Here is a 19,081-nt window from a genome sequence, read left to right as displayed (position 1 = left end):
TTAGTGAGTTTTCTCGATAGCATGTTATAACTGCACCAAAAGTGTCTTATCAAGAACTAGCAGGCTTAATCTGACGCATAGGTGTAAATTCTAAATTTACCGTGCGATTTCTTATTCGACTGTGTGTTTTACACAGATCGGTCTTTGTAAAGGGTATGTCTTTATACATGGACTTATATGTGCCTTCTTTAATCTATGCATATTTCATTTGTTGATGAAAACTATGTGTTTTATACTGCGTACCATTGTCTGGCTACAGTTATATATATTTCTTGTCTTTTTGTGGGTTTCATTTGTTAACATTATCGTAGTACCACTGAACTATAACTATAAAAGCATGTCTCACTCAATATCATTATTGTCCCATGTCTATTGAAGAAAGCAGGGGACTATTAAGATGGGTTCGTTCGTCTGTCTGTCTGTCCGTCACACTTTTTGGGACACAATAACTCTCTTTCTTATTGAACATTGTAGCTCAATTAGAAAGGTGTAGGTGTTTATTAGGTCAATGCCTTGATGGAGTTCGAAGATGAGCATTTTCGGCTTAGGGTAAGCAAAGATAAGCAATTTGATTGGTTGATGCTTTGGGACACAATAACTTTAGTTCTAATTAAGTGAGAGGGATGAAACTTGGTGTATAGTTTCATTACATCAATACCTTGACTAAATTTGATAATGAACATTTTCTGCTCAGGGTAAGCAGAGCAATAAGCAATTTGATTGGTCGAGACTTTGGAACACAATAACTTTCATTCTAATTGAGTTAGAATGCTCACACTTGGCATAGATGTCTATTAGGTGAATGCCTTGATGGAGTTTGAAGATGAGAATTTTCGGCTAAGGGTAAGCAGAGATAAGCAATTTGATTGGTTGATATACGTACATGAAACACAATAACTTTAGTTCTAATTAAGTGAATGTGATGACACTTGGTGTATAGCTTTATTACAGCAATACCTTGACTGAGTTCGATTATGAATATTTTCTGCTTAGGGTAAGCAGAGCGATAAGCAATTTTATTGGTCGAGACTTTGGAACACAATAACTCTCCTTCTAATTGAGGTAGAATGTTTAAACTTGGTGTAGGCTTTCATTAGGTGAATGCCTTGATGGAATTCTATGACGAACATTGTCCGCTTACGGTAAGCAGAAATAAGCAATCTGATTGGTTGATGCTTTGAGGCACGATAACTTTAGTTATAATGAAGTGAGAGCAATGGAACTCTGAATATAGATTCATTATGAAACTCTGAGTATAGATTCATTAGCTTAGGCTAATGAGCGATAATCAATTTGATTGGTCAAGACTTGGCTGCAGTTATATATATTTCTTGTCTTTTTGTGGGTTTCATTTGTTAACATTATCGTAGTACCACTGAACTATAACTATAAATGCATGTGTCTTAAAATCGGTCGCACTCAATATCGTTATTGTCCCCCGCTTATCGAAGAAAGCAGGGGACTATTAAAATGGGTTCGTCCGTCCGCCCGTCCGTCTGTCTGTCTGTCCCTCACACTTTTTGGGACACAATAACTCTCTTTCTAATTGAACATTGTAGCTCAATTAGAAAGGTGTAGGTGTTTATTAGGTCAATGCCTTGATGGAGTTCGAAGATGAGCATTTTCGGCTTAGGGTAAGCAGAGATAAGCAATTTGATTGGTTGATGCTTTGGGACACGATAACTTTAGTTCTAATTAAGTGAGAGTGATGAAACTTGGTGTATAGTTTCATTACATCAATACCTTGACTAAGTTTGATAATGAGCATTTTCTGCTCAGGGTAAATAGAGCGATAAGCAATTTGATTGGTCGAGACTTTGGAACACAATAACTCTCATTCTAATTGAGTTAGAATGTTCACACTTGGCATAGATGTCTATTAGGTGAATGCCTTGATGGAGTTTGAAGATGAGAATTTTCGGCTTAGGGTAAGCAGAGAGATAAGCAATTTGATTGGTTGATATACATACATGAAACACAATAACTTTAGTTCTAATTAAGTGAATGTGATGACACTAGGTGTATAGCTTTATTACAGCAATACCTTGACTGAGTTCGATTATGAATATTTTCTTCTTAGGGTAAGCAGAGCGATAAGCAATTTTATTGGTCGAGACTTTGGAACACAATAACTCTCCTTCTAATTGAGGTAGAATGTTTAAACTTGGTGTTGGCTTTCATTAGGTGAATGCCTTGATGGAGTTCTATGATGAACATTGTACGCTTACAGTAAGCAGAAATAAGCAATCTGATTGGTTGATGCTTTGAGGCACGATAACTTTAGTTATAATGAAGTGAGAGCAATGGAACTCTGAATATAGATTCATTATGAAACTCTGAGTATAGATTCATTAGCTTAGGCTAATGAGCGATAAGCAATTTGAATGGTCAAGACTTTGTAACATAACAACTCTGCTTTTAATTGAGGTAGAATGTTTAGACTTGATGTAAATGTTCATTAGGTGACTGTCTTGACTGAGTTCAATGATTAACCTTTCGAGCTGAAGCTAAGCAGAGCTAATCAATTTCATTGGTCAATGCTTTGGGGCAAGATAATCTTGATTCTATCTGATGAAACTTAGTGTATAGTTTGATTGCTTGATACTTTTGAAAAAAAAAAAAATGTGCGATTAATTGATGTGTGTCATCTATTTATTTTGGGATTTCGGCGGGGGACATCAGCCTCACTGTTGGCTTGTTTATCAATATCACGCCAAACTTTCATTTGATTTTCCGATATATTTTAATCTCTATTGATATCAGAGGCTCTAATCTGTTTTGAAAGCACAATTATAAACAAAAAATCTTGCAATTGATCATAACCTGTTGTAAATAGGAATAGGAAATTTCGGTTGGTATCTCAAATGAAAAAAAACAGCCCAAGCCATTATATTCTTATCAGAAATATGTTCAAACAAACAAGTAAAATAGACAAGACAAAAATACAAGCTATACCATTATTTACTATTACATTATTGATATGCATATGCCTTCATAATTAAACGTTTTAATTAAATTGTAACGTATGAATTATCTGTTTGATTTATTTTTTCTTTAATTGGCAATTGGTATGGGCCGAAGCATTCGCTTCTATACGTATTAGCTCTGCTCCAACAATGACATTTTGTGGAATATGAGGACGATTCAAAAGAAACATAGTCATCAAGTGGAATTTAAGAGTGAGCTAGAAAAACGTGATGACATTGAAATGGAGAGATGCAAGGCTGAAGTTATAGGACTAAGTTATTTTTCTACAGTATATTTCAAAACAAAAAAATTGTGTATTGGAAATATGCGAAAATTGATGCCTTTGGTTGCTCTTCTTGAGTTTGTTAAATTATTAAATGTATTTCCAAGTCACATATTACCACACAAACTGCCATCAGAGCAGGAAGTACGATTCCCTGAACACCAACTTGGATCACCATTGACCTAGATGTTATATAACAACTGCTAATTCCCAGACTTTATTAGGGGTAATAAAATTGATCATCGCCGCAGCTCAACAATTTTAGTAAATGTGTATTATAAACCGGGGTCCTGTTTCACGATTTTATCTTTAGTTAAGATTTCAAGAAACAGGGCCCAGGTACACTTAATTTATCAGAACACAACAATAATTTTCTTGAATGAACCTTGGTTTATTCAAATTCAAAATATATTTGAATTACATCAAAGGTGTATTAGAAATTATTGTGAACGCTGTTAACGCCAAATTAGTGAAACAAAGAAGCCTATTGAATTTCAGCAATTTCCGTTTATTACGTCTAGAGTTATGGCCCTTGTTTCACTTTATTGAACCTTGTGAACACTCTAACTCCAAAAGTTATCATCCGATTTTTCTGCAATTTATATGCATTATTTGAATTAGTTAATGCTCGATTGATGAAAGTTATCATCCGACAGTGGTCTATTGAATTTCAGCAATTTCCGTCAATAATTTGTGAAGCTTGTGAACATTTAAATGACAAAAGTGATCATGTGATCTGTATGAAATTTATATGCATTGTTTAAATTAATAAAACGAAAAAGCCTGTCAAATTTCAACAATTTCTGTAGATTACTTCCAGAGTTGAGACCCATGTTTCAGTTTGTAGAACCTTGTAAACCCTCAAACGACAAAATTTATAATCTGATCTGTATGGAACTGTCTTGTTAAGGCCCCCAATTACCTACAAAGGAATAAATATGTGACAACCCTTGAAGACCGCTCGGACGATTTAGCTGCTGTGGGCGTTTGTTTTGTTGCCTGGCAACCTATCTTTGCTATGTAATGTTGAGTTTAATGTTTAATTTTACAGTACCTACATCAGATGATATATCTATGTTACCTGAATCACCAGAGTAAGTATTTGAATAATAATTAGTTTGTAGTTTGAAAACAAATCTCTACAGATATCAAGATAAGAACTATTGTGAAATCTCCTTACAGTAGAGCAGATAATATAAAGCCCTGCTAATGTCGCCCTTGCGATCAGATGCGATTGTGTGCAACTGGATATACTGATCGCTTATTTCGCCAGCTCATATTTAGTTGCAAGTACATGCAACGACTTGCAACAGGAAACTTAGAGGGTCTATGTCGACTGTTATTATATGCAACTGACAGTTTCCACCAAACTATGAAATAAAATGGAATGAAATGAAGTTTACACGTGTAAGCTGATACCGTTGACTAATGAAGCTAGGCCTTTTAGTAATGACAATTTTTGTCATTAAATCATATGAGTGGTCAGTATTCTAAAATAATGTTTAGTATGTATAGAAAGTGGTTAGAAATTATACAATTGTCATTAATTAGCAAGTGTGTAACTAGCTGTAAAAAAAATGTGACTATTTATAACACTCATCACTATTGAATACACAAACCTAACCAATAGTGGTGTATATCATTCAATAGTCACAGTTTTAACACCTTAGAGACAAAACACCTACTTAATGACTACTGCCTGATTACTAACAATTTTAACTAACTAATACACATTATATATATAAACTGATGACTTTGATCTATTAGTGTCGTATATTTTCATTTGTAACAGTTATTTGTTGCTTAATCAACGATATCAACGTTACAGTGTTAACATCCTACTGTTCTACTCCGACTGGGCTAATGAAGACAGGTATACCATACAGTGTGCTATGAGGGAAATTTTTGAAATAAAATTAAAAATGTTTGGCTATTACGACTATATCTTTTGACCATTATGACCAAATTGTTTGGCCGTTATAACCAAACTGTTTAACTGTTATGACCAAAGTAATGCTCTTTGACAAAGTTATCAGCCATTGTTATGTGCACAAATGACGTAATGGAGGAAAACTCAAAATACAATGTTAGCCATTGTTATGTACACAAATGATGTACAGGAGGAAAACTACGAAATACACCAAATTCCTAAATATTCACTCAAAATTAGCTGCATTAAGTTGCAAAACCGCTTATGTCACAGATCAAAGAAAGTAGAATATTTCCAACTAACTGTAACTGTCTTTTATACACCCACATTTTCATGTGGACATATACTGTCCTAGCCCATGTCCGTCAATTGTCCGTTCACATTTTGTTTGTTGACTCTCTACAGGTCACAATCTATATCAGATTTTGACAAAACTTGAAATAGGTTTGTATCCCAAAGATCTTAGTTCCTTTCGATATTGGCATTTATCAGACTTTATCTTCATGGATTATGACCCCTTATATGATTGTACGAAAATCACGTTTTTAGCTTGTGTACACAATTTTTGAAATATTTTGGCAATAATTTGAAAGGAAATAAGTTGAGAACTACTGACACTAATAAAGATATTAAGGACAAAAGTTCATACAGATGTCAACCTGGTTTAAGAAAATTATGCAAATCATGTGTACAAATCAAGAGACATGAAATCATTCAAGATTAGAGACTCTGCCAGTACTTATGTTGTTTATTGTTTAACCTTTTAAACCTGTAGAATGCAATATGTAGGCCAAACCATTGTTCCGTCTAACACTCGACTTATAGACGGAGAGAAATAAAAAACTACCGAGAGCAAATTGCAAAAGAATTTCTTTCACTGGAATCTAGTAAAGGGGTGTCTAAAGGACTCCCAACTCAAAATTGTCCACTGAAACCCTGTAGCGTTTTTCATAATTAGCATAAATCTAAGATGGCCGCCAATTGGACTTTCTGGCCTCCATATCTTGGAAACGGCTCGTTTTAGAGCAATAAATGTATTATCATTTGATACAAAAGTGATGTCAACGAATCGGAAAATAAAATTATCACAACACCAGCAGGTCATGGTTTGACGCCCTGACATCACAATGACGTCATGACGTCACACTGCCATTATTTTGACGTCAAAACACTGCTTTGATACTGAATAAGTGGGTTTGACGTGAGTTCTGATGTCTTAGAGAACTCAGAATAAGCGGGCTGTGACCTAGTTTGTTTTTGTGACACTGACTGATTGGACTGGAATCAAAACTGGTGATTGACTGGGAATCCAGTCTGGGTTTCCCCAGATATTTGAAACTTTCTTTTGCTAATTTTATGAAAGGATCGTATTTTGCCATGGATACGTGCGTAATTTGCGGCAATAACCTAAATAATGGTGGGGATGTTGTCAAGTTCTTGCCATTGGCTTGGAATCCAGTCTGTGTTTTCCCCAGATATTTGAAACTTTTTTTTGCTAATTTTGTGAAAAGAGTTTTATTTCGCCATGGATACGTGCATAATTGTTAAGCCAGTGATTCGCAACCAATGTGACGCGGCACACAGGTATGCTGCGAGATCTTCATAAGTGAGCCGCGAAATTTTGAACGACACACTAAGAAAATGGGAAAAACCATGTGATCCCAAACGAGTATTCACTGGTAAGTTCATAGCTGTGGGGTTTTTATTTAATTTGAGTCATTCTATTTGTCTATGACTAGTCTGTGTCTACGGTTGTATGTCGTCTGTGACTTGGCATGTTTTAATTTGCAAAATTCAAATATTTTTCATATATATTTAGCCAGGTGTGCCTCTATTTTTTCATGTGTTACAAGGTGTGCCGTTGGCTAAAAAAGGTTGAGAACCATTGTGTTAAGCTTTGGTGATCGGCTTGCAATCCAGTCTGGGTTTTCCCCAGATATTTAAAACACTATTTTTTGCTAATTTTGTGAAAAGAGCCGTATTTCGCCATGGATATGTGCATAATTTGCGACAATAACATAAATAATGGTGGGGATGTTGTCAAGCTCACCACCAAGGGATCGAATGTAATCAATCAGGCTGCTCAGCTTCACCGGATGGACATTTCTGTCACCCCTCCTAATGCTCATGTGCATGTACAGTGCAGATAGAATTACACTCACCAGAATGAATTCCAGTCCAGTCAGTGTTACAAAAACAAACTAGTTCTCAGCCCGCTTATTCTTAGTTCTCTAAGACACCAGAACTCACGTCAAACCCGCTTATTCGGTATCAAAGCAGTTTGTCCGGTCGTCAAACCTCAATATTTCGAGTGAATCTGGAAATTGTCTATAAAGTTTTTTTAGGATTGATTTTAGTAGCCTATGGTGTCCTCTTTCAGAATCTGCCGGGTGAACTCCGGTCACCCTTGAGCGTTTTGCGAAATTCAAGATGGCGTCCAAGACGACCGCCATTTCAAATAATCCCCCATAACTCCCATAGTATTTATTCTAGGACGATAATTTTTGGATCTAAACGTATGTTACTCGGGTCAAGGAATACACTGAAATCAATCATTATGTTGTGGGGTGATTAGATGATAGTAAAATCTAAAATGTCAGACAATATGGGCCATTATTTCACCAAACCAAACTATACTATTCAAAAAAAGTAGGGGATATTTGATTTTGGGGGCATAATACTAAAATATGCAAATGACTACGAAAAAAGTCACTATAGAACCTAACAGAAGAAACATTTCCAGTTACATGTGACGCCCAAACGCACCAATAGCTACCGCATGGAATGCAGGTGATGCTTGGGATCATCATGGGGGTCCAACCCAAGATTTGCACGACTCTGACTTTGAATGTTACAGTCATTGTGGCATTGAATTCCAGGGTGGAAACATCAGTTTAATTGTTTTAGTGACCAGAAAACAAATTTTGATATGCGTCGGCTTACCCAAAATGAAAGGTTACGTGCCCTTGGCATGCTACAGATCGGCACAACACAGGCGGTTGTGGCGCGGACGATGAATGTTTCTCAGTCTGTCATAAGCAGTCTATGGTCCAGATACCGTGATACACAATCTGTACAGGACAGACCACGCTCAGGTCGACCAAGGGCGACAACTCAAGCCCAGGATCGATTTATCCGTACCTTGGCCTTGAGAAATCGTGTCATCACAGCAAATCAGATCAGCGCTCGTCTTCAAACAGACACTGGTGTGAGAGTGAGTGGCCAGACGATTCGGAATCGACTGCATAGGGGTCACCTTCGCGCCCGACGTCCTCGCGTGATCCCTTGTTTGAGAGATCATCACATTCAGGCAAGACGTCGTTGGTGTAGGGATCGTCAACACTGGGATAATCGACGCTGGAGCAATGTGATGTTTTCAGATGAGTCAAGGTTCACTGTTGATTTTTTGGACAGACGTAGGAGGGTGTGGCGTCGTCGAAACGAGCGCTTCCAAGACATTAACGTCATCAGACATGATCGATTTGGGGGTGGTTCTGTTATGGTGTGGGGAGGCATCACTGTTGCTGGAAGAACGGCTTTACATGTTGTTGCAGGGCGTGTTACAGGCCAGTACTACCGGGACAACATCTTGGCAGTCCATGTTGTGCCGTTCGCACGACGTCATGGCCGCCGTTTCATCTTCCAGGATGACAACGCAAGATGTCACAGGGCCAGGATCGTTACAGGTTACCTCCAACAACAGAACATCACCACATTACCTTGGCCAGCACTGAGTCCCGACCTCTCCCCCATCGAGCATGTCTGGGACATGCTTGGACAGAGGTTACGTCAACGTCAACAACGTCCTGCCAATGTCCAAGAACTTGCTGCTGCATTACAACAGGAATGGGACAATCTGGACCAAAATGACCTTAGACGTCTCATTAGGAGTATGCCACGTCGGATCAATGCTTGTTTGGCAAACAGAGGAGGATTTACCCGTTACTGACTTGGTTGTGATGCTGTGGTAACTTTGCTGTTTGACCCCGGGTATCATTTTACCCTTATAATGGTCAGTCTGTGCCTTACTTAGTCTAACGATCATTTGGAATAAATCGATGAATGTGAACTTCATTTCATTTTGTCATTTGTTTCTTCGTCAGTTTCATTAGGTGACTTTAATAACACTTAAAAATCAAATATCCCCTACTTTTTTTGAATAGTATATATCTAGAGACAAACTACATATTTCTGGATAATGGGGGGCACAAGCTGTTTTGTGAACATTTAAACAAGCAAATTGTACCCATAAAACACGAAAATAACCCCCACAAAACTAGGCAATATTCAGTTTAATCCTTTGGTCGTATTTCTGGCTGCAACCTAAGACAGTACAAGCACAAAATACTGTACATTCTAAGGCATCCGTAGTGCATCTACAAGCAAGCGTACTGCATGATGTGTCATTCTTGTATCCGCATCTGATGTGACACATGACAGATCCCGGAGCAAGTTGGCTGGTTGTAGTGTTATCAATTTAGTATCCTTCACCCAGCAATGGCTTGTTGATGAGCTCTTTTTACGTTCCCTGTAAATGCATCATTCATTGAGCAAGACTACTATATGTGACAGTATTGGGTCTTTATATCAGGTTCAGATGACAAGACTAGTTTAACATCTTAAAATACTTTTATTCTCTGCTTTTTCTAACATATTATATTCAAAACTTAAGACTCCGTAACTAGCTTGTGTTGAGAGAGCCATGTCCTAGCTCGGCTAGGAACGAGTGTGCCAACTCCCAACATTACATGGCCGTTGTCCGGTATTAACTCCAGACCTGCGTGGCCTGTCCTGGCCGGACCGGTCTGTCGATTTGTTTCTTAATCTGGGTTTATAAACCCTTCCAAACAAAGGATCTTATTAGGCATCTGGCTAATGTATCATATCAAGTTTAACATTCGATACATGCTAATCAGACAAAGAAAGTTTAAATAAAACATGCCAGCAAGTTAACAGTAACATAATCGTTACATAATCACATAGACCAAGAACTCCAGGCATTTTGATAACGAACAGGTGTCAAGTTGGCAGGAAGCGTCTTTAACATCAGATAATCTGTGATTATGTAACATACCTTCCCTTTTTTTTTGAATAAAGTTATGAATTATATGAAATAACTTTTAAAGACTATTACAAAATTAAATATAAATGGAGTTAATGGTAACTACCCTAATTAATATATTAACAAAAATACGAAAAATAACAATACGTTGATTAAAAGTTATATAAACAAAAAAAAATGCAAATGGCAAAAGAATAAAACACTGGTTGAAAAGTTCATACATATATACTACAGTGTTCAAACACGCGAGACATTGAAATCACATAATTATGTCGCAGATAATTTTACTGTTCACACACACGAGTTCCTGGAATCGCATATATAATGAAAAATATTTGAATATGCACACACGCGAGTTATTTGAATCACTAATAATTATAACAAAAAAACACTGTAAAACTATTCAAATGTTCGCACACAATCACTAATAATTATAAAAAACAAAAAAAACACTGTAACTTTTCTAATGTTCGCACACACTCGAGAAGCGCGAAATACAATCCTTGAAGCCAACTGTAGGGAGATACAAATTCATTTCTTTCTTCTTCCTTCATTCCGTCATCTTCTTGTATAAGTTTCCCGTAATGGCAAGGAGTCAGTGTCTTCCGGTAGTCTTATCTTTTCCATACCACCTGGCCGGAATGGTGTGTTATGACATGTGCTATGTAATAACTGCAACCCGTGCCCAAGTTTTATCATCTGTTTATCATATCATGGAGTGAACTTAATTAATAGTTAATCAAATTAGCAAGTGGAACAGACTTAAATTAGCTATCTAACGATATTTACATTATTATTTACATGGATAGAATTGAAATTAGGATGTCATATTGTTTTATCTGAACACATTTTACCAATCTTCAATAAGATATTTTGAAAGAACTTATCAAAATTAATAACGGTTTATCTCAATAATTTTTAAACACAACACAAAACAAGACAATACGTTCGCTCTACTTTAAGCGCGGGCTCAATTTCTCTTGAGAATATAAATATAATCTCTCCCGAACTTTCAGGGCATCCCATTAATATCTGGGGTACTATGTCAAAAACAAAACACAAATAAAATCTCTCCCGTAAATATCGGGCCATCCCATTAACATTTGGGGTACTACGTTAAACACGAATAAAATCTCTCCCATAAATATCGGGCCATCCCATTAACACTTGGGGTAATATACACGTATAGACAAAACAGATAAAAATCTTGAGATAGACGCGTTAATACTTTGTGAATGTTATTGGGTTAAATTTCAAATTCTAGTTAAACAATCACGGTGGTTAAGTGGGTAAGGCGCTGGCTCGCTAGCCTGGAGGTCGGGTGTTCGATCCCTGCATTGGCCGAGAAAGTTCATCCAGATTTTTCCGGCGTGGTTCCCCCTTGTCAGTGATGCAGGACGGAGGGCCTGACAAGGACAGCTGTCTAGTCATTCGGATGAGACGAAAAACTGAGGTCCCGTGTACACATTGGCGTGCATGTAAAAGATCCCTTGACAGTTGGAATTCGATATAAGAGTAGGCCGTAGTGCCGCTGTCTGGGCAAAATTACCCTCATAGCACACTGTATGGCGTATGCCCGTCTTCATTAGCCCAGTTCGGAGCAAAACAGTAGGACGTTAAAGCCCATTTCATTTCATTTCATTTCATTTCTAGTTAAACAATCACAAAACATTTTACATCTCGATATTAACCTGTTAATACTAATTTTAAATGCCAAAATATGTGTTCAAAAACAAACAATTATAATCTATAATCTTTTAAAAACAACATGACCCATTGTAAAACAAACAATATATATACAATTTTGTTTTAGTCATTTTCCTACAAATAGTTAGGGACTGTTCCACTACTCTAGCTTGAAAAGCAATATATTAAATTTAGTAACTACACCATGATATTTAATAAAGCGTGATGATAAACTTCTGATTTCCCAGTTAAATTATAATACATTATAGCACAATGTCATTATTAACCGGCCATGGTAAGATTAGAAAAAGACTTACCCGTGTAGACTAATATCTGTGGCCTGTGGTCTTCTAGTGGTGGACTTCAAGCGTTGCTCTGGTCAGCGGCGCCAATTTATATGTGACAGTATTGGGTCTTTATATCAGGTTCAGATGACAAGACTAGTTTAACATCTTAAAATACTTTTATTCTCTGCTTCTTCTAACATATTATATACAAAACTTAAGACTCCGTAACTAGCGGATGCATGAGTGACGCCCCAAATAGTACGCTCGCTTGTAGCTGCACTAGGGGTGGCTTAGAATGTATAGTATTTTGCACCTGTGAAGTCGCAGATTGCAACCAGACACACGACTAAAGGATTAAACTGAATATTACCTAGTTTTGTGGGGGTAGAATTTCGTATTTTGCAGGTAGAATTTGCTTTTTAAATGATCAAAACACAGATTGTGCCCTTCGTTTCAGGGCCGTCCCATGTGGCCCTGGACCCCCTGTTAGGCATGTTTGTAGTGTTATCGTATCAATCATATGCTTCTATGTCCATAAATATATAGTTTGGTTCGGTGAAATAATTATTGTCCAAACCGCTGCTATCGAGTTACAGTGGACTCTGTCACATCCGATCTCTGATCACTCCGGATTGCTGTGACATCCGGTATGATTTTCATGTCCCGATTTATTGCCTTATTACTTCAGCCAAAAAATCGCTGGTAAATCCGAATTCTGTATGTTCCGGATTCCGAATTATATATGACAATTGACTGAAGACTGGGACGATGAAGAATATACATTAACGACAGACTTGACCTATTCAAAATTCCTACGCATGCTCAACGACATTAAACACTTCGCACAGATTAAGGACGAAAAGATGATCGCAACAATTCATTTGTTAGAAGATGTTGCCCAGGACTCCGCCTTACGATATGCTTCCGGTAATCTTAACTAAGCAAACTACTTTAAACGATTACATGCATTGATATTTATAAATATATTGTACGCATGCATTGATATTACATGTAAACGATTTTATGAATATATTGTACGCATGCATTGTTATTGTTAATTATTTAATATAATAAAATTTTGAAAGTACAGAAAAGTTTATCATTTATAAAGGGAATAGCATTCTGGTGATTCGAAGCTACAATATAAAAATACTTCCGTTTTTCAAAGTTACAGTATTTCCGGTTTTGGAGAAAACTTGATATTCCGAAACGCTGTGTGATCCGAATTATTGTAACGATCGCGCACGATGTCCACTGTAATTATAAAGGGCCATATTGTCTGTCATTTTGCATTTTACTATCATCTAATCACCACACAACATAATGGGTGATTTCGGTGTATTCTTTGGCACCAAAAACATACGGTTAGACACCAAAATTATCATCCTAGACAAAATAGTATGGGGGTTACAGTTCATTATTTGAAATGACGACCGTCTTGGACGCCATCTTGAATTTCTTAAAACGCTCAAGGGTGACCCAGGTTCAATCAGCAGATTCTTAAAGAGGACACCATAGGCTACTAAAATCAATCATAAAAAAAATCTTTGTGTACAACTTCCTGGTTCAGCCATAGTTCTGCCGGACTGAGTGTTTTGACGTCAAAATAAAGTCAGTGTGACGTCATTACGTCACAATGCCGTCATCACACCATGACCTGCTAGCGTTGTGGTAACCTTTTTTTCTGATTCGTTGATATCACTTTTGTATGTAATGATAATACATTTATTGCTCTAAAACGAGCCGTTTCCAAGATATGGATGACAGAAAGTCCAATTGGCGGCCATCTTGGATTTATGCTAATTATGAAAAACGCTACAGGATTTCAGCGGACAATTTTGAGTTGGGAGTCCTTAAGACATCCCTTTACTAGATTCCAGTGAAAGAAATTCTTTTGCAATTTGTTCTCGGTACTTGACAAACAGGAATTAGATCTCTCCGTCTATAATAAGCGTTCATCACTCGACTTAATAAGCACAGAAGTAATATGAAGCTTAAACCTACGGTTGCCAGGCAAGATAAAGAACAATCGGGTCATAATCCATAATATGTGAATATCGAAAGGGATTGAGCTCTTTGGGATATAAAGATAGACATGTATTTTAAGTTTTATCAAAATCTGACAAAAATTGGGGTGTAACGGTGATACATTTTAAATCAGATAAAAATTGTGACCTCTAGAGCTAAAAAGGTGATTTTTCGTACAATCAGGGGTCAAAATACAGGAAATTACAGTCCGATATGTGCAAATATCGTAAGGAACCAAGATCTTTGGATAATAAACATACATTTCAAGTTTTATCAAAATCGGATAAAAATTCTGAATTCCAGAGCGTCCACAACCTTGGTGTAACATACTTTTACACTATTTACATACGAGGGGTGGCCATTTTGTCTGGCAGTTTTGGTCTGATATTCATGAAATTTGAACCCAACCGTCATTAGGGTGTAACAGTGATATATTCAAACGATTTGTTAAATCTGATAAAAATTGTGAACTTTTAGAGTGACCACAAGCTAAAAGCGTGATTTTTCGTACAATCAAGGGCTGTAATTCAGCAAGTTACAATCCGATATGCACATATAGATATTGAAAAGAACCAAGATCTTTGGGTTATAAACGTGTATTTCAAGTTACATCAAAATCGGATCAAACTGGTGACGTCAAGATGGTCCACAACCTTGATAAACCATATTTTTACACTATTTGCATATGAGGGACGGCCATTTTGTCCGGCAGTTTTGGTCCGATTTTCATGAAATTCAAACTCAACAGTCAAAAGGGTGTAATGGTCATATATTCACTTTTTTTTTTAAATCTGATAATAATTGTGACTGCTAGATGGACCACAAGCTAAAAACGTCACTTTTTGTACAATCGGGAGCCATAATTCAGAAAGTTAGGATCCGACAGGAACCAAGCTGTTCGGGTCAAAATCAGATCAAAATTGTGATCTCTAGAGGGTCCACAACCTTGATATACCATTTTTATACGCCCACTTGAAAATGTGGTTATATATTGCCGTCGCCCCTGTCAGCGGCAGCGCCAGGGGGGGTCATTTGTTTGTCCCCCCATAAATTTGGTCTGCCCTCTGTTTGCCCCCCCCCCCCCCCAATAATTTTAGAAAAAAAAAGTATTTGGTCGGATAGTCTAGTGATCAGGCGACAGACGGCATTTGATGAGCTCTATTTCCGACAGTCTGTTTTTCAAAATTTTCTTGGGGAGGTCCCCAATACCCCCCACAAGGACTCGCTACTTCGTTGAGTTTCGTAAGTCCGTTCGTTTGACATTTTGTTCTCTGGTCGGATAAACTAGTGATCAGATGACGGACGATATCTGGTCAGATCTATTTATCTCGACGATCGGTTCCTGACTGAATACTGTCAGACATTATTTCTGGCAGTTTATTTTTCAAAATTTCCTGGGGGAGATCCCCCATACCCTCCATAAACATAAGGACTCCCTACTTTGGCGCTCGTGAGTGGGCTACGTCGCGGTTCGCAAGTCTGTTCGTTTGACACTTTACCTCAACGATCAGTGCCTAAAATACTGCCAGGCTGCATTTCCGGCAGTCTGATTTTCAAAATCTTCTGGGGTAGCCCCCCTACCCCTAGTTGAAGCTCGTGCCTTTGCCCCCTTAACCTTTGACTTTGCCCTAGCTTTGCCCCTCCAACCACCGACGGCTTGCGCCGCCACTGGCCCCCGTCCGGCGGGCCGTCCGGCCGTCCCGCCGTCCATTGTCCACAATTTCTTGTGAACAATCTACAGACTACATTTATCATCTGATTGTTTTGAAATTGATATATGTTGTTTGCATTAGTGAGATGAAGACGCCTATTTAATTTCAATAACTTCCATTTCTTCTGGAGTTATGGCCCTTGTTTCACTTTGTTGCATCTTGCGAATGCTCTAACAACAAAAGTTATCAACCGATCTGTATGAAATTTATATGCATCATTTAAATTAGTAAAACAAAGAATCCTATTGAATTTCAGCAATTTCTGTTAATTACATCTAGAGTTATGGCCCTTGTTTCACTTTGTTGAATCTTGTGAATGCTCTAATATCAACAGTTATCATCAGATCTGTTTGAAATTTATATGCATCATTAAAATTAGTGAAACGATGAAGCCTATTGAATTTCAGCATTTTCCGTTATATACGCTGTGAGTAATGACCCTTGTTTCACTTTGTTGTACCTTGTGAATGCTCTGACGACAAAAGTTATTATACGATCTGTATGAAATTTATATGTATCGTTTAAATTAGTAAAACGAACAAGCCTATTGAGTTTCAGCAAATTTCCGTTAATTACATCAAGAGTTATGCCCCTTGTTTCACTTTGTTGAACCTTGTGAACGCTCGAACGACAAAAGCTATCACCCAATCTGTATGAAATTCATATGCATCATTTAAATTAGTGAAATGAAGAAGCCCATTGAATGTCAGCAATTTCCGTCAATTTCTTCTAGAGTTATGGCCCTTGTTTTACTTTGTTGAACATTGTGAACGTTCGAACGACAAAAGTTATCATCCGATCTATATGAAATAACGCTATTTTTCGTACAATCAGGGGTCATAATTCATTTAGGAAGTTACAATCCGATATGCGTGAATATTGAAAGGAACCAAGATCTTTGGGTTATAAATATGTATTTTAAGTTTCATCAAAATCAGATGAAAATTGGGACCTCTAGAGTGTCCACAAGCGAAAAACATGATTTTTCGTACATTCAGGGGCCATAATCCATGAAGTTATGGTCTGATACATGGACTCAGACTAGCAATTATTTGCCCATTGACTTCAATGTTAAATGGCTGTAACATCACAGGCTGTAGCTTTTTTCTCAACATTCCGTTGGTTCCAATCTTTATAGGCACAATGGGGACAACATTTGGCAATCTCCTCATCATAATTTTGTAGGGGGTTGACCATTTAGATTTTTTGCTACACAGATTTGAAGTTGACTGGGGTGAACACTCTAGAGGCTAAAGTTAATATCCGATTGACTTTAAATTTATATACAGTGTTTAAGGCCATGAGACGAAGAAGCCTATTGATTCTCAGCGATTTCCTATAATTACTGCCAGAGTTATGGCCCTTGATCACTTCAATAAATCTTGTGGGGGCTCTAGGGGCTTAAGTTAATATCCGATTTTCGATAATTACTGTCAGAGTTATGGCCCTTGATCACTTTGATCATGTCAAAGTTAATATCCAATTAACTTTAAATTTATACACAGTGTTTAAGGTCATGAGACAAAGAAGCCTATTCATTTTCAACGATTTTGGATAATTACTGCCAGAGTTATGGCCCTTGATCACTTGAAAAAATCTTGTGGATGCTCTAGAGGTCAAAGTTAATATCAGATTGACTTTAAATTTATACACAGTGTATAAGGTCTTGAGACGAAGAAGCCTATTGATTTTCAGCGATTTCCAAAAATTACTGCCAGAGTTATGGCCCTTGATCACTTTGAAAATTCTTGTGGACGCTCTAGAGGCTAAAGTTAATATCCGATTGACTTTATATTTATACCAAGTGTTTAAGGTCACGAGACGAAGAAGTCTATTCATTTTCAGCGATTTTCGATAATTATTGCCAGAGTTATGGCCCTTGATCACTTCAAAACATCTTGTGGATGCTCTAGAGGCCAAAGTTAATATCCGATTGACTTTAAGTTTATACACAGTGTTTAAGGTCATGAGGCGAAGAAGCCTATTCATTTTCAGCGATTTTCGATAATTACTGCCAGAGTTATGGCCCTTGATCACGTTGAAAACTCTTGTGGACGCTCTAGAGGCTGAAGTTAATATCCGATTGACTTTAAATTTATACACAGGACGAAGAATCCTATTGATTTTCAAAGATTTCCGATTAATGACTGCCAAAGTTATGGCCCTTGATCACTTTGAAAAAGTTTTAGTGTATTATAAATGTTTCATTACTGAAAAAAGTAAAAATATGCAACAACACTTGTTGACTGCCCGGACTTTTTGAGACACAATAACTCTCTTTATAATTGAGCTAGAATTTTCAAACTTTGTGTAGGTGTTTATTATGTCAATGCCTTGATGGAGTGCGAAGATGAGCATTTTCTGCTTAGGGTAAGCAGAGATAAGCAATTTGATTGGTTGATGCTTTGGGACACAATAAATTTAGTTCTAATTAAGTGAGAGTGATGAAATTTAGTGTATAGTTTTATTACATCAATACCTTGACTAAGGTCAATAATGAGCATTTTCTGCTCAGGGTAAGCAGAGCGATAAGCAGTTTGATTGGTCGAGACTTTGGAACATAATAACTCTCATTCTAATTTAGCTAGAATGTTCATACTTGGCGTAGGTGTTTATTAAGTGAATACCTTGATGGAGTTCGAAGATGAGAATTTTCTGCTAAGGGTAATAGTCCAGTAAAAATAATAAATCACCTAGAACAAATTTCAACAGAATTTTTCTCGATGGAATCTGGTAGAGGTGTCCCTGAAAGTCTCCCAAACAAAAATCGCCCCAAATAAAAAGATAGGTTTTCGAGTAATTAGCATAAATCCAATATGGCCACCATTGGCACATTAAAACTCCATTATCTCTGGAATGATTGAGTTTGGAGGGTGTAAATGTACTACGGATAGATAGGAAAGTGGTACAGATGACTCAGAAAAACATAACTAAAAGACGTTCCTGTGACGCCATGCCGTCATACGGCCAATAATTAGCATAAATCCAATATGACTGCCATTGAAACTTAAAACTCCAATATCTCGGGAATGGCTGAGTTTGGAGGATGTAATTGTATTACGAGTAGATAGGAAAGTGCTACCAAAGAACTAGAAAAACAATGCCAGGTGACATCCTTGTGATGTC

At 37.2% G+C, this 19,081-nt stretch overlaps 1 protein-coding gene across 5 annotated transcripts in view; it reads left to right on the top strand.

Moving 5' to 3' along the window:
- The window catches only part of LOC126825386 (serine/threonine-protein kinase BRSK2), a 695,489-nt gene that overhangs the window by 526,796 nt on the left and 149,612 nt on the right, over window positions 1-19,081 (top strand). For all 5 annotated transcript variants that reach the window (XM_056101811.1, XM_050555009.2, XM_050555005.2 and 2 more), the window contains one exon: window positions 4,302-4,344. In XM_056101811.1, the coding sequence (XP_055957786.1) occupies window positions 4,302-4,344 (43 nt within the window). The remainder of the gene's footprint in view (window positions 1-4,301; window positions 4,345-19,081) is intronic.

The sequence above is a fragment of the Patella vulgata genome, chromosome 6 (genome assembly GCF_932274485.2).
Source record: "Patella vulgata chromosome 6, xgPatVulg1.2, whole genome shotgun sequence".
Classification (NCBI taxonomy): domain Eukaryota; kingdom Metazoa; phylum Mollusca; class Gastropoda; family Patellidae; genus Patella; species Patella vulgata.
Note: the sequence above shows the minus strand (reverse complement) of the source record. Positions and strands in the feature narration are given on the sequence as shown.